Consider the following 16,450-nt stretch of genomic DNA (forward strand, 5'->3'; position numbering starts at 1 on the left):
CATTTGGAAAATTTTCTGGGAAAATGTTGGTTAATCCACTTACCTGATCACTAGCCAGAACTACAATCATGGAAACTGCACATGCCACCAACGATATCGACAGGCCAGAGATGAAAAGGGATTTTCTCAGCCTTTGCCGGTATCGGGTGTAGAGGTCATCCAGGTGGGTGTTTTCCGCTGAAACAAGAGAAGAAAGAGATTTATAGTAAATCGTTTTTCTTATTGAATGAAAGTGCGATAAAAAGGTTAATAATGCTAGAGCTGGATGCTATGAAGTAAATCGATACCCTTGCATATATCACGTCTTCGAGGAGTTTTCCGAATGTAGTGCCAGCAAAATCAATCAGAATTCCCTTTGGCCGTTTTACAAAAGCGGTACTTCATAGAAACTTAAACAAGTCAGGAAACCGGAAGCTGGACGCTTCAGATATGACAGGTTTTGTGTGTATCTTTAATAAAGAGATTTGAGTGTGCATTTGTTCCATTAGTAGGTACTGCGGGTGATTTGTCATGTTCGCTGGCGTGATACTGACATTCAGAGTCTTGACTTTGCGAAGAAGCAACAACTTTGACCTATTATAACTTTGTTAATAATAGTGCGACTTACACCAAACTTGGTAGGATCATGCTCTATATTATACATTGTTGCAAAATTCCTTGATTCAAGAATGAAGTTAAAGGGATTCTGCAGTCAATTACCAAAAATTGTAGAAATATACTGTTATTAACTTTATTTGAACAGATATCGATATGGAGGTTATTTCGGTGCCTAAGCACCATATAGTGGCAGCCTCTTGATTATTTTCAGATTTTTTGATTGGGTAGTTTTTTAGAATAGGTCCGTGAAAGAAATTATCACTTTCGACCCCTGCACTGCCCACCTTTCTTGCAACATATGTCAAAACTAGGACCAACTTCATAGTCGAGACCTTTCACCAGACATGACATTATGTGGTGAAAAAAAATTACATCTCCCTTTTGTATGTATGCGGACTCCCTTTAAATTCGACGTAGAAAGATGTAACTCACTGTATACTTGAGCGTTCACAGTTCTTACCTTTCCACCAAATTGGATGCCAATCACTATAAACATGTCCGAGGAAAGTGCATGTGACCAACTGACAAATAGAGAAACAGACAGTAAACCGATTTCAATGAGGTTTTTTTGCACAAAACCTTAAAAATGGTTACTGTGACAATGTGCATATTCGATACATTATCTTTTTGACATTAAAACTTAAAGCTTCCTCGCAATATATAATAAGTTATAACTGGCCTCGTGACATCTGCGGAGGCAACCACATGAAGCAGGTGAACAATCATTCCTATTGTTGCTATCATATCACTGCTCGTTCGAAACAATGCAAATGCCTCCCTAACGTCTTTCCTATTTGGGCAAAAGGGCAATATATACATATGTGTTTCCTATTTTCTTGTGCTTATCTCAAAGTGCGACCTATCCACTGTCACCTACACCTCGTCATCGATGCATCCACAGACAGCTGGCCTGTACGATCAGCAATCTCCTCGTCTGCTGTTGTCTCAGCCAGAGTATCACGAAAAAGCGAAAACTGTCTAATTATTTCGCTAAAAAATGCAGCAAGAGTATACTTAGATATCACCACCGAATTGCAGATGCTCACACAGTTCAACTCAGTATTCCGGCCCACGCTTTCGTAAAACCTCGTCAGACAGACAGGCAACTAGACAGAAGATCGAATCATGACTGGGCAAAGCAGCGGAGGTAAAGGTGAGCCAGGACTCAATGATAATTGAGTGCAAGGGCCTAGATGATCAGATGAGATCACCACAAAAGCGGAGATCTGCGAAGTAGTGCGAAGACTTAATTTAGGCTAGATTCGATACCTCAGTTCAATGTGATCAGGCTATGTAATGCATATGGTGATACTCAGACGACCAAAATAGCCTTGCCATTCATAGCAGCAAAAAAACCTATTGATATTGGTTAAATTCGCGTTGGATGGGTCAGCTGTCGGCTGGGAGAATAGATATCACCAAATAGGTTTCTCAAATGCCAGCGCCTTTCGACACATTTCGAAAAACTGTACAAGCAATTACGATAGGTCTAAGTTGTGCCGATATTTCGGGCAGGAAGAGCATATTGCGGAAGGGTGCATTGGAGTGACTATCGTGGCACAAGATATTGAAGAGATCGAGGTACTCACAAACGAGGCAATTTTCGAAATAAAATCTTGGCCAGAAGACGCTGATCTGACGCAGAGCATAAAACCGAAGTATTTTTGATCAAGAAGCGAAGGAAGCAAACGTTGACAAAGACCAAAATTGGCAAACACAATCAATGCTTAAATACCTAGGAGTCATGGTTGACCAAATACTAAAATCCAATTCCCATGCTGAGAATTTAGCAACCAAGGCTTCCCGGTCTTTGCCATTGTTGGCAAGAATGTTACCAAATGTAGGCGGACCTAGGTAAAGCCGTCGGCTCTTTATCTCCAGAATTGTCAGCCCATCTTGCATTATGCGGCTCCAGTCTGGGCATCGGGATTAAAGCTAGAAATAAATGGAAGAAAAATTGCAGCCCCATTCCGAATAAGTCCATTCCGAACATCGTGCGCTTATCGTACAACATCAGACGAAGCACCATGTGTGGTAGCAGGCGTGGTCCAACATCGAAATCTTGGTGAACGAGGGTCGACGCCTCCATGACCCATAATATGCAATCGGCGAGTCCTATATCTATCGTCGGCAATTAGCACGATATGAACCGATTCTGGAATGGCAGAAAACATGGGATGATTCAATTAAGGGACGCTGGACTCATAGGATTATTCCAGATGTTTCAAAATGAATCAAATGAAGGCACGGTGAAGTTAGTTACGACCTAACTCAATTCCTAAGCCGACACAGAAGGTACCGTACATACCTTTATTACTTCGAGCGTGACGATGATGAGATGATGATGATTCCGGAGGATGCGAAGCATGTTGCTTTTAAGTGCCCGAAGTTCACTGTACACAGAGCGGGGCGTGGTTGTCACCCGAGACTATAGTGGATGAAATGTTAACCTCTGAAAGAACTTGGAGGTCTGTGTAAAAATTAATGAAGACGATCCACAACTTGCTTAGGAAGGAGGAGCTTCGGGAGTAAATAGTAAATAACGAAACGCGGTGCAGTTCGTAACTAATCCTAGCCTACGACGTAATACCGAAATGGCAGTCAGCCGGAGTAAGCGAAGGAGAAGTTTTAGTGAATAGAAGTCTGCCATAACCTGGTATGGAAGGACCTAGCGGTAGGTTTTCAAGATTCCCACCTTCCAACGCCAAAAAAAAGACAGGTAGAGAGACAGACAGACAGACATCAATTTTAATATAGTTTTGTTTTGCAAACGAGAACTTAAAGATGAGAACAGCTTCGAAAAGTACTGCTCAAACCCTTTTATTTGATACATATTCTGCAAAAGAAAATTGTATAAACGCTCGCCCGAGATTATTACCCTGTTTTGACTCAGGCACTCATTCACAACTGAGTCGATTGGTATTCGACGTCAAATCAGGATACGAATTGAGATTTGAAGGGCCACTATGATGTTATATGCTTAGAGAAAATTCCATTGAAAAGAGAAAGAGAAAGGAAAAAGAGGAACAGAAAGAACCACCAGAAATTCTAATTCGGCAACAGGTAGGGCATCTTCAAAAAAAAAAAAAAAAAAATAATTCGGAAAACCAGAAGCTAGATGCTTCAGGTATTGAAGGTTTTGTGTTTTGTGTTGTGAGTGAGTGTGTCTTTGTCCCATTAGTACGTAGCACGTGATATATGCATATATTATGTGAGAATATCCACTTTCGGGTGATACTGATATTCAAAGTCTTGAATTTGCAAAGAAGTAACAACTTTGACCTATTATAACTTTGTAATAATGCGATTTTCCCCAAACTTGATCATCAATTTATAGCCTACATTTCGTAGTGCTAAAACTTAATGGAGGTTTAGCTGCCAGTTAATAAAAAATATAGTAATATACTGTACTATTATTAACTTGATATGAAGGATGCTGCGGAGCCTAGGCACCATATACCGCTAGACTCTTGATTTTTTTTCAGATTTTGCGGTTGAGTAGTTTTTGAATATAGGTCCATTAAAGAAATGATCAGCTTTGGCCCCTGCACTCCCCACCTTTCCAACAAATGTCAAGAATCAGACCAGCTTCCGAAGGTACTAACTGAGACCATTCAGTTCATACCCCACATGACTATATTTGGTGAAAAAAAATTACACCCCGTTTTGCATGTATGGAGACCCTCCCTTAAATTCGGCGTAGAATTATGTAACTCACTGTATGCGTTAACGTTCACAGTTCCCACTTTTCCATCCAATTTAGTGTCAATCGCTATAATCGTCTCTGAGAAAAATGCGTGTGGCAGACAGACAGACAGATGAATAGACAGATCGGCAGGTAGACAATAAACCGATTTTGTGTAAAACAAAACTTTAAAACCTTGTTTTACACAAAACCTTAAAAACTTGAGTCGATTGTGAAAAACCAACAACATGGACAGCGGAACCAAGTCAGTTCAAAAGGACCGAATCGTGAGTACCAAAGCCTGGTGAAATGGTAAATGTTCATCTGTGCCAGTTGCAAATGACCAACTTGAAGCAAACTATGGTCGACAATGGGGCACACACATAAAAACAATGGATTCATATGTAAACACTAGGTATTATCTGTCCGTCTGTCACCCAAGTTTCGTTAGTTTTAAAGAAGGAAACCGGGCAATGTAAAGCGGTCACTTATTTCACTGGCCCATTCTCAGAAACTTGCTATCCAAATTTCTTAAGCATTCAAGCTGCTTTTCCACAACTTTCCATGCCTCTATATTTCTATTTGAAGCCTGAAGGACATCAATGAAGGAGGATTTCATAGCAAATGTTCGCTTCACGATATCTGTACTTTTAAGGAACATCATTTCGTGAGTAGACTCACATTAGCGGATAATGACCCTAGTTTGGCAACCACGAGCAAAATGTTAATTTACCCTCCCTTTATAGCAGATAAAAGTATGAATGGTAATTTACTGGTTTCTGAATCAATCAAACATCAAACAAAGTTTCCGTTTTATGACTGTTCTTCCTCTTATCAAGAAATAATTGACGAATGGCAGGGGTTAAAGATCAGGATCTATTCCAGACAAATTCTTACATTAGACAAATCGCACATATTAATGGAGTGGGAAGGTAACGCTTTCAAACAGTGTGATTGATGGGCTCACTTCACATGAGGCAAACCAAAATAATTTGTTAACATCCCCTATTCATGTCCATTAAAGATAGGATTTAAAAGGTTAAGGCCATTCACAACAGAAGTGAAAGCATCATCACATAGAGACGCCTGTCAATGGTATTCAATTACTACTACAAAAGGGTCGAAGGTAAATCGCCGCCAATCAATCTTAATTCACCGCCATTTAACCCATTGTAATACTCCTTTCTAAGGACTCTCTAGACTTAGGATGTGCTAATCTTTTCTGTAATAATGACACCATTATTACAACAAATGCCTTCCAGTCAAAAATCCAATGAAGTGCAAAGTGAGCACTAAAACAATTCTACTTTGATAATCGTGCAATAACATTTAATTGTTTCAGAGCAATATGATGCCGTCAGCATCCTGCCAGTCATTGGGGAAATCCTTACTCAAGCAATAATCGCTGCCACAAGACATCCCTGAAGTACACGAAGGTCTTTAAGGCAAACATCTCAGTAGGTATTCCCTTACGCAGGATGACTACCGGGATGATATCGTAAAGTTTTATGTTTGCTACTCAATTTCGTATATTCGAGTATGTGCGATTTGCAGTTCGTAAATCTTTTCAACGATATTCCCTCTAATTGGATGGGGCAGTATCTGAATTCGTTCCGTCCGACATCGCTTATCTTTCAAGACAGAATAGCAATGGAAGCAGATTAACGGCTTTCCCATTCCTTCGTCTAGCGTCATCTTTTATTGGAGGCTATTAAAATCCCTAAGAAATGGAAGGGCAGCCGGGGCCATATGTTCAATTGACGTCACCTCCTGGATGAGGATGGAATTAAGATCTGGGAATTCGTTCAATATGTGGATTGACCGGGCAAATTGCGGCACAAACGAAAAAAATTGGAAGGATTTTCTTTGAAAGATTTAGATTTACAAACCATTATCTGAATCCGCACAAAATTACGATGGGATTGGAGCAGTCTTTTTCTATTGGAGCAGAAAGTTCTCAAATCAACCCCAGATTACCAACGGAAAAGCGATGAAAGAAAAGGTAATTGCAGAGTTATTGCAAATATTCAGGGGAATTTCAGACGATGCAAATTGTATTTGAGTTCGACACTATTTTTCAGAGTCTATTGATTCAAGAACTAGACCTGTGGATTTATTTATTTCTAGTCTGACAAAATGTGCCACCGAGAAACAGGAATAACTTCAGGATTTATGGGGTTAACTGTCCAATGATTGACAGTATTTTTCAATTAAAAACGAATTTAAGGGGGGGGGGGGGGGTAGAAGGAAGGGTAGTGAACCTGGCGCGACGTTTAAGCCATAATGGTCTCACCTTCTTCTTCAACCTACGTCCCGCTTCCTCCACTTCTTTCAGTTGAAAGCAACAAAAATTCCAAGGGAGTAAAAGAATAGCGAAGTCTACGATCTTGATAAAATGGAAAAAGCGCAATAAATTAAAAAGAACTGAAAGTTAGAAATAACCGTTCAAAGGATTACGGAAACCGCCTATACTCATGCCTCGCCTCACTAGATTCGGATTTTAGGAGTAGAGTAACAATTTTCACAGACCTGTCCGTCTACTTATCCTAAATTCAAGAAACCCTTGTACCTTTTTCACTAAAATGGTTCATTGTACCACTTCCCCGGCCTTCTTTGAGCAATGGTTTCCTCAAGGGCGCTAAAATAATGGCATATATGATACAATAGCGGTATATGATGCTGGATGTTGTCATCAACAGAACGCTATGTGATGATTCTTTCTTACAGAAAGGTATCAACTTATATCATAAATATTCACGATATCTTAATGCAACCTTAAAATGCATATCCTTCTGGAGATTTCTACCTGTTTTTAAACTCAAAACGCGTGACTCAAGTATAGAAGGTTCTCAATGTCCCCGTAGTTTGCTCATGACCAGAGCAGTTCCACGCTAGTCTATGTAGCGACATTTTGGGGAACTGTTCTGTATCCTGCTACCCAATAATTGTGTTTTACTTTAATAATCGTCTGCCTAAAGCGAAGCTGATCGGCATTTGGACGATTGGATGACATGGACCCAAGATGCGAAGTTCAGTTCTTTCAATAATTATGCAGGGAACAACGGTACGGTGTGAACGACTGCAAAACGGTTGCTAAACCTCCAAACTGATTTGAAACATCAGAAGATGTACCAATATTATTTCTCCTTGTTATCGGTGATGTTTTCCATGCTGCCACGGAAAACACGAAGGGATTCAATGGACTATGACATCTGTCTTCAAACACCTCGCCTATGCTGATGACATCTGTTCGCTCTCTCAAAGGGCTATAGACCTTGATTTGAAAAGAGAGGCATGTAGAGTAGAGTCCAACCTATGGGTGCACCATTGTCACTGAAAAGCGGCAAGCCTTCCTGAACATTTGTTTGCGATTTGTCATCGGGATATACTGGCCTGATACAATTTCGAACGTAGAAGCTGTTGCACACAAGACGTGCTAATCATAAGCCGAAAGTGGCAATGGATAGATGACACATTAAGGAAGGGTCACAACTTTATTGCTGGTTACGCCATGCCATCCACTCTCCCAAGATAACCAGTGAGTGGGTTGCCCCAGGAGTGCATAGCACAAAACGGTAAAGGTTGACTGCAACCATCTCGGGAAGTCCTCAAGAGAGCGTCGTAAGCATCGTAAGCGTCGGAAGTATCAGGTAGACGTAGTTGCGCGTTATGCTTCATTAAAGCGTGAATGGTATATGTATATCTGTATATGTGAATGGTGTATGTATATGTGTTGCAAGAAATCTGGGATGGCAGAGTAAACGAAGTGAGGTTGAATAGTCCTGGCGTTCAAAGTTTCCAGAGAGAGTGTCGTCGACTTTCACATGTTTTCAGCGAGGGAATTTTGTCCTGTCAAATGCATAAGAGATGACAAACATATGGTGTCAGACTAGAGGGATCAAACTCTTGGCTATATGGAAGCAAATTAACGAATTATTAGTGGGGCAGTGCGGGGTCAATTATTGTGAAGTAAAATTTTAAGACGACTGCAACGCACTTGGAGAAATCGCGGAAAATTGGATAGATGATGGTCGCAGTGGAGTAATTTTCGTTTTCATAAAGAGTGCAACCTAGTCCAAAACGCGGCATCATCTAGCCTGGATTGCAATCCATTTCACGAGTCCCTACATTTTGCTTGATGCTATATCCGTCCAACTGGTGAGCCATTCCTTAGGTTTCTAAATAAAATCTCATCTTTATGCAGTGACCAGTGATAGTCACTTGACATACACGTCGCTGAGTATGTCCACTTTATAAACAAGTCAAAAAGCGGAAGCACGACGCTTCAGGTATGAAAAGTTTTGTTGATTTTTTATGTAAGAATATTTGTATACACTACGGCACAATTTATGAACCAGTAATGTATATACGTAGAATATACCCGATGTTGAGTCCGAAGTGGTACTGACGTTTTAACTCTTAGGGCGCAGGATGCGAAAAAGGCAAAATTCTACCTACTATAACTTTATTAATAATATTAGGATTTCCTCCGAACTTCCAGAATGTGGCTTCATATTAAAGCCTATTTTTCGGAATAATTTTACGGATCTAGAATGAACTCATGCGAAGTTCGCAGCAAATTTTCAAAATATACCAATATACTATTATTAAAAAAGTTAACTAACAATTTTGTCCAGGGTAGAGGCAATCTATCAGATGCTGCCTTACCTCTGCCCTGAGAGTAGCGTAACCGAAAGTAGCAGCAGGTGGTAATCGCAAACACGACATGAGTGCGAATTATATTCAAGTGAAATCCGTCGCAAGTTCAGATCTAAACCAGGGTAGTTTCTGAGAACGAGTCCTTGAAATAATTGAGGTTTTTCGGATTCCCACACTCCTCCCATTTGCAACTAATGTGAAAACTAAATCATGCATCGAAAAGTGCTAACCAAAACCTTTCTTTCATTGGCTATATTCGGTGATAAAAATTCTGCATCCAACAGCTGGTCAGACAGACCGAGAGATAGACAGACAGGAAGCAAACTTTAATAAGGTTTCGTTATCAACAAAACTTTAAAAAGTGCTTCAATTAGGAAGAAGTAGGCTGGAGATGTTCGATCTAAAGGATGTAAGGTGTTGAGATTCCTTTCTACTCTGGTAAGCGTAGCAGTAGTACACGTGAATTCGGTTTCGAGTAAGTAGGTAGGTATCAATGACCGCTCCCAGGAGTCCAATTAGGGCTATGGTGGGCTGTTTTAATGTCACAAACTCCTAAGGTTGCTGTAATAAGAGCAAGATAACAGGGTCCATGCGGCTCAGATTTTCAGCGCTAGCAAGTAGCATTCACGAAGTAAAGCGGCTGCTCCACCCTAGAGATCTCTCTCAGGTCATCAAAGAATGCTTTTCCTAGTGTCCATAGCTAAGTTCTAGCGAGAGCTGGGCCTAAGGGTTTCTCCCTCTTCTTCGCAGCTTCGGCAGTGCGAATTGTGAGATATGCCGAATCTGACGGCTTGGTCACCTATAGGCCAGTGCCCTGTGGAAACCATTATAATCTTGTATGGCTTTCCACGGGTCTGGCAGAAAAGCTTTAGCGATCGGGTTGCGTTATAAGCGAGCCAAATCCTTATTGACTCGGCACACGCGGTGCGTCTTCGCTATTTGATGTCGGCTGCTGCTAAATAATGCGAATAGATTCCGCCCTTAACAATCGCCAGTGGGACACAGACTGTACCCGCCGAAGGACTGCCAACAGCAAAGCCTGGCCAATCCGTCCGCTCGCTCATTCCCATCTATGTTCCTACGACCGGGAATCCAGAGGAGGTAAGCGTGCCGCCTAGACTCTTCGGCGGATTTCTACATCCGCGATGTCGTCACTACGTACAAGGCCTTAATGGCCGGTTGTTTGCCGCTCCGAATGGCTATTTTATGCTTGCGCCTCAAATTATACCTCAGCCATCGACAGGCGAATCACGGGACACTATCCAACTTGGAATCACTGTGTATCAGAGAAAGCTCCCGCGCTAACTTCACAGACCATTTGCCATCTGCCAACGAACAATACTGTGCCATAGCCATTCAACACGGCGCCAGTCTTCCACTCTGACCTGATTGGAAAGACCTCACCAAAGTTTCTCAGATTTCCCGAGAAATTTCGTCTAGAACGCTACTATGGTTTCGTAAGGTTTCGCTGTCCAGCAACCGAACTAGCGTTTTATGACAGTACTGCACTTCCACCCCACTCTTATCCAATATGGCTATCTCCCAGATCGGCTGGATTATTCCAGTTTTAGACGCGGATACTATCTAATGCGCGTAGGTAGTCATCATTTTTTCAATGCTCCTTTAAAGGACCTTAACCATCACATCTATGACGATGACGACCTTGAGGGCGACATTTCTCTTCGATTCTCAATCGTATAACATGTACTGAAATTCCACTTTTTGGGGATGATATGATATGCCACCGTAACATATACGAGATCCGAATTCTGTACGTTCCGAAATGAAAGTAAAATAAACTCTACTATCAATATGTCTAATGTAGAACAAAGGCGGTTGTCTTATCGGGATCTCTGCATAGTTATTCGTCATAGAGCCCTGAGTTTCCGCAGAGCTACTACCTCTACTTATCTGAAAATACATGAAGCCTGTGTTTTTTGTCTGGCAGTAGAAGATTCCAAAAAAGGCCATCATTTTAAGTGGGACAACAAGAGGACTATTTGCGAACATTTCCAAAGCTTGATCGACAGAGAGCAACCTGGTTTCCGTTTGGGATTAACTATGTACATTGACACTTTGGGGCGCAACGTGAGGATGTTAGATATGCACTTCACCAGCTCTTCATTGACTTCGACGATAGCGTCATCTGAAGTCCTCTACAGGGAGGAGCATTACGAAGGGAGTAGTAGTTATTATCAAAACGATATATGGACGAAATATCATCTGCTTCGAGGTAATTTGAAGCTTTCTCGTTGTCGATAATGCCTTGCATGCTGTATTAGCTGAAGAAGGCAGAAGGATTTAAAGAACCATGTCATCTTTCTCAGCCACCTCGATTACATAGATGGCATCCGTTTGATTTCTCACCATAACCATGGCTGAGTGGCTAAAGGTTCGAAGGAAACATGTTAAGGCAGATTGAAGATAAGCCCCGGAAAGTCAAAAGTAACTGCTTATCGTACTGTTTCCCTTTGGATTAGTAGACACAATGTCACAGGCGGTCAAAGGGTCAAAGGGTAGTATAGGTCCCGGGGCGAAACGTGGATTGGTACCCACGATGGAGCATAAAACCTGGGAAATGCCTGCTGAACCAACACCAACAGCTCTACTACCAAACCCTATCTCCACCTCCACGTGGTGACCGCTGGGAGCTCTTTCTTGACGAAAAGCTGCAGACGGAGAAGGATGAAGGCGAGTCTCCCGCGCCTAAAAACGCGACAAATTGTACCAACTGGTCCTCCAGGTTGGGGGTTGGGTAGGGCTGACAACCCTACACGGAAAACAACCTGTTACGAAGCCACAACAGGAGCCTCGGATAGGACGGATGTTAAAACGACGGACCCGGCAACGACAAAGGAATAACGATTTGCGCATTTTCTCATGGAACGTGCGCTCCCTGTACAGAGATGAAGCTGATAAGCAGCTAGCCGATACCCTGTCCCAATATAGGGCTGATGTAACAGCGTTGCAAGAGATGCGATGGACAGGGACCGGTTTCCTGGAGAAGAGCCACTACACCATATATTATAGCGACCATCCAGTAAACCATGTGCTCGGAGTAGGTTTCTTAGTCAGCCAAAAAATGAAACCTGCTGTTATCGGCTTTGAAAGTATAAGCGAACGGCTATGCACTCTGCGCTTGCGAGGCAAGTTTAGAAATATAAGCCTCATAAACGTTCACGCCCCTACAGAGGAGACTGCAGAGTCGGAGAAGGATACCTTCTACGAGGCAGTAGAAAGAGCCCTCGAAGCCTGTCCCAGATATGATATCAAAATCATACTTGGGGATTTTAACAGCCAAGTAGGGAAGGAGCCCGTATTCAGGCGATACGTTGGCTCCCATAGCTTACACGAAAAAACAAATGATAACGGACTGCGGACTATTCAATTAGCAGGGTCACACGAAATGGTTGTTGGAAGTACCTGGTTTGCGCGGAAAGCGGCCCACAAACATACGTGGGCCTCTCCAGACGGGACCACTTTCAACCAAATTGACCACGTGTTGATCGAACGCCGCCACCTCTCAGCCTTGATGAATGTCAGAACATATAGGGGGGCCAATATAGACTCGGATCACTATCTCGTTGGCATGGTGCTCCGAGCTCGAATAACAATACCACCTAGAATCCCCTCTGACAATCAGGTGAGAGTGAACACTGAAGCCATCCACCGACACCTATAAGAGGGAAATGGATGCCGCAATAACCGCAGTCAATAGAGGACCTGGAGATGAAGCATCAACTAATGATCTTCACAACCACCTGAAGAACGTTATCATGGATACGGCCACAAATATACTTGGCCCCAGCCGCAAAAGGAGTCGGAACGGCTGGTTTGACAATGAATGTAAGCTAGCAACGGAACGGAAGAATGCCGCATACCGAGTAATGTTGCATTCTCAGAGAACGCGGGCACGCGCAGAGACTTATCACGAACTCCGTCGAGCGGAGAAGCGACTTCACAGACGGAAAAAGGAAGCCTGGGAGAACCAACAAGTCTGTGAACTAGAAAAGTACAGGGAGCAACCGCACCAGGCGCGGAAGTTTTACCAACAAGTCAGCAGGATGAAGCCTTATACACCTCGATGCTCATCCTGCCGAGACAAAGAGGGAAATCTGATTTCCGACAGAATGGGGATATTAGAGCGATGGGTTGAGTACTTTGATGAGCTACTGAACAACCAGAACATCGGCGAGTTGGAGGTCCCGCCAACTGAAGACGACGGACAAATACTGCCACCACCAAGTTTAGGAGAAACAGTCCGTGCAATTCATCGGCTAAAAAATCATAAGTCGCCAGGAGCCGATGGAATTACAGCCGAATTGGTTAAATATGGAGGCGACCAGTTACACCAAGTGGTTCATCAACTTGTGCTCAAGGTATGGGACAGCGAATCAATGCCTGAAGATTGGCAGCGAGGCATAATCTGTCTCATACATAAAAAGGGAGATATCACACAGTGCAGCAATTATAGAGGTATCACGTTGCTGAGTACCATCTATAAGATATTCTCCACTATCTTGCTAGGCCGGATAGCCCCATACGGCCAGAACATCATTGGCCCATACCAAAGAGGCTTCACTCCAGGCAAATCAGCAACAGATCAGATTTTCTCTCTGCGGCAGGCGATGGAAAAACTGTTGGAATATGGACAACAGTTGCACCATCTGTTCATCGACTTTAAAGCCGCCTATGATAGCATAGCCAGGGTAAAACTGTACACGGCCATGAGAGAATTCGGTATCCCTACGAAATTAATAAGACTGACTAGGCTGACCCTGACCAATGTGCGAGGCCAGATAAAAGCAGCAGGATCACTCTCAAGACCATTCGACATCAACAACGGTCTACGACAAGGGGATGCGCTATCATGCGTCCTCTTTAACCTGGCCCTCGAGAAGGTGATCCGTGATGCTGAGGTGAATGCAAGAGGTACGATCCTCTTCAAGTCCACCCAACTACTGGCCTATGCTGACGATATCGACATCATGGGAAGAACCACCCGAGACGTCCAAACTGCCTTCATCCAGATCGAGCAGGCGGCGCGAGATCTTGGGCTGCACATCAATGAAGGCAAGATAAAATACATGGTGGCAACGTCAGCACCGAAGACGAATCAACCAACAACATCAAACCGCACTGGTCAAATACAAGCACGAACAAGAATAAGGATAGGGGAATACAACTTTGAGACCGTTGACAATTTCTCCTATCTAGGGTCGAAAATCACAACCGATAACAACTACGATGATGAAATCCGCGCACGGTTGTTGTCAGCCAACAGAGCCTACTTCAGCTTACAAAGACTGTTCCGCTCGAAACGTCTCACCATAGGGTCAAAGCTCTTACTGTCAAGACTATGATCTTGCCAGTCCTCATGTATTCCTCGGAAACTTGGGTTCTTAGCAAGAAAAATTGCGAACTCTTGGCCGCGTTCGAGAGAAGAATCCTCCGAAGAATTTTTGGCCCCCTACATGAGGATGGACGATTCCGTAGCCTACACAATGACGAAATCTATGAGCGATACCATGACCGTCCGGTTGTGGATAAAATCCGGCTCAATAGGTTACGGTGGGCGGGTCACTTAATCCGTATGGATGAGGATGATCCCACCCGGAAAGTCTATAAGGGCAATATCTATGGTAGGAAAAGAAGACGAGGCAGACCCTGCCTAAGATGGAGCGATGGCGTGGGCCAGGACGCCAGACAGCTTTTAGGGATATCGAATTGGTGGACCTCGGCGCAAAACCGGGATGTCTGGAGTTCCTTATTAAGGCAGGCCTAGACCGGATACCGGTTGTTGCGCCGTTGATGATGATGATGATGAATGTCACAGGCATCGAACAGTTTGTATATCTAGGAGGTCGTGCAAATTCTCCTTCTTTATATGGTTTAAAATCTTGAAACGCAACTACAAAGTTAAGGTTGTTTTGCGCTAATGTTCCCTCTGTGTTGCTTTATGCTCATTTCTATGTCCCCGAACAATATGCAATAAAGCTCTTCACTTGCATACAGTCCCCTTACCGACCGATTGATGAGACGGCGAAAATGGCAGTGAATAGCGGATACATTAAAAAGCGCGAAAATTCCATTGCTGGCTACAACAACCAATGGTATCAACTATTTATAACTGACGAGTGAGTTGCGCTACATGATTCAGTCCTAGCGCAATATGGACTTATCAGAAAGTCCTGCCCAAGGTGAAACACACTTGGGAAACAGATATAGCTGCGTGATGATGTGGCTCATGCGCTGTGTCTAGTTACGGGTGAATGACAACAATATATCTCAGAGAATAGCTTCGTACCGCTTTTCCATGAGGGACGTCAAGGCTAATAAGCACAAAATACAACCAATCGAATACCTGGCTTGGAAGCAAACGTCAGATTATTCAGTAAGGCACTTAGTAAGACTGCTGAGTTAACAAATTCGCGTCAGAATGCTTAACATAAGTGTATATTCTTAATGGACAGTCGAAATCAAGATGACTACTATTGCTTTTTGAATGAAATAAATGGTTGCCATTAAACTCTTGGTAGGGTATAGCGCATCACCACATCTACGCGCCACAGTCCGCGGTCACCTGAAATGTGCTTCAGCACCCCCCACGATTTCCCGAGACACCTACACTTCTCCTCTACTGTTTTGCGCTTAATGCCCTTGGGATGACCTATCGGCAATCTTGGAGGAGTGCATTTCACTGCCAGGCATAGTCAGCAATGCAATTGTCGCCAGTCTTTAATGTGCCGCGTATCCACTGCCACTTACGGTTCGATCACTGTGTGCAGGAGTGCCAAGCCTCTGCGCCGACCTTTTATTATTTTCATGAAATATCTAGGGGGAACAGTGGAGCTTTTGAAGCTGTAGTTGAAGTTCGGAGGTTAGAAATTAGCCAGATGCGAAATAAAAGCAACAGATTGAGAAGAGTTTTCCTTTATTGGTTAAAAAAGTTTTACTTAACTGGGGAAAGTTCGCACTCGAGGTAACGTATTTATGATTTTTAAAAAATTATTCTAGCCAATAAAGGAAAACTTCTTCTTTCCTTGCGACTCCCATCAGATACATGAGGTACCTATATTGGGAAGACGAGTATGCCTGACAGTCAAACTACTGCTGGAATTAGGCAAACATAATGTGGATGCTTTGAATGAACCAGTGAAAGAATGAACTATGGACGAGGTGAAAATGCATGAAAGTAAGATGGAAAATAATAGCTGTGAAAATGGCCTGTGGTTAGATGGATGGCATGGTACCTAAAAGACACTCAGCTGAGTTAACCCCATGAGCCTATGATAGGCCCTTCAATATTCCACTTACTAAAGATGAAATGTAGACTTGAAAATTTTAGGATGATCACCGCAAGTTGGCTATAGCCAGTTCCAGAAAACTGGCATACCTACCGCCTCCCACTTTACTAGTCAGTTCTGAAAGGTGCGCACCCTTGGCAGTTTGAACCCCTAAATGTCATCATAGAATATTCACATGTCTTACACCCGGGCTATCCTAACT

The 16,450-nt window shown here is 43.0% G+C and overlaps 1 protein-coding gene across 5 annotated transcripts in view; it reads right to left on the reverse strand.

Annotated features, from left to right (window-relative positions):
* The window catches only part of LOC119647624 (adenylate cyclase type 2), a 240,162-nt gene that overhangs the window by 93,606 nt on the left and 130,106 nt on the right, over positions 1–16,450 (reverse strand). For all 5 annotated transcript variants that reach the window (XM_038048671.1, XM_038048673.1, XM_038048674.1 and 2 more), the window contains one exon: positions 44–177. In XM_038048671.1, the coding sequence (XP_037904599.1) occupies positions 44–177 (134 nt within the window). The remainder of the gene's footprint in view (positions 1–43; positions 178–16,450) is intronic.

The sequence above is a fragment of the Hermetia illucens genome, chromosome 2, assembly GCF_905115235.1.
Source record: "Hermetia illucens chromosome 2, iHerIll2.2.curated.20191125, whole genome shotgun sequence".
NCBI lineage: Eukaryota > Metazoa > Arthropoda > Insecta > Diptera > Stratiomyidae > Hermetia > Hermetia illucens.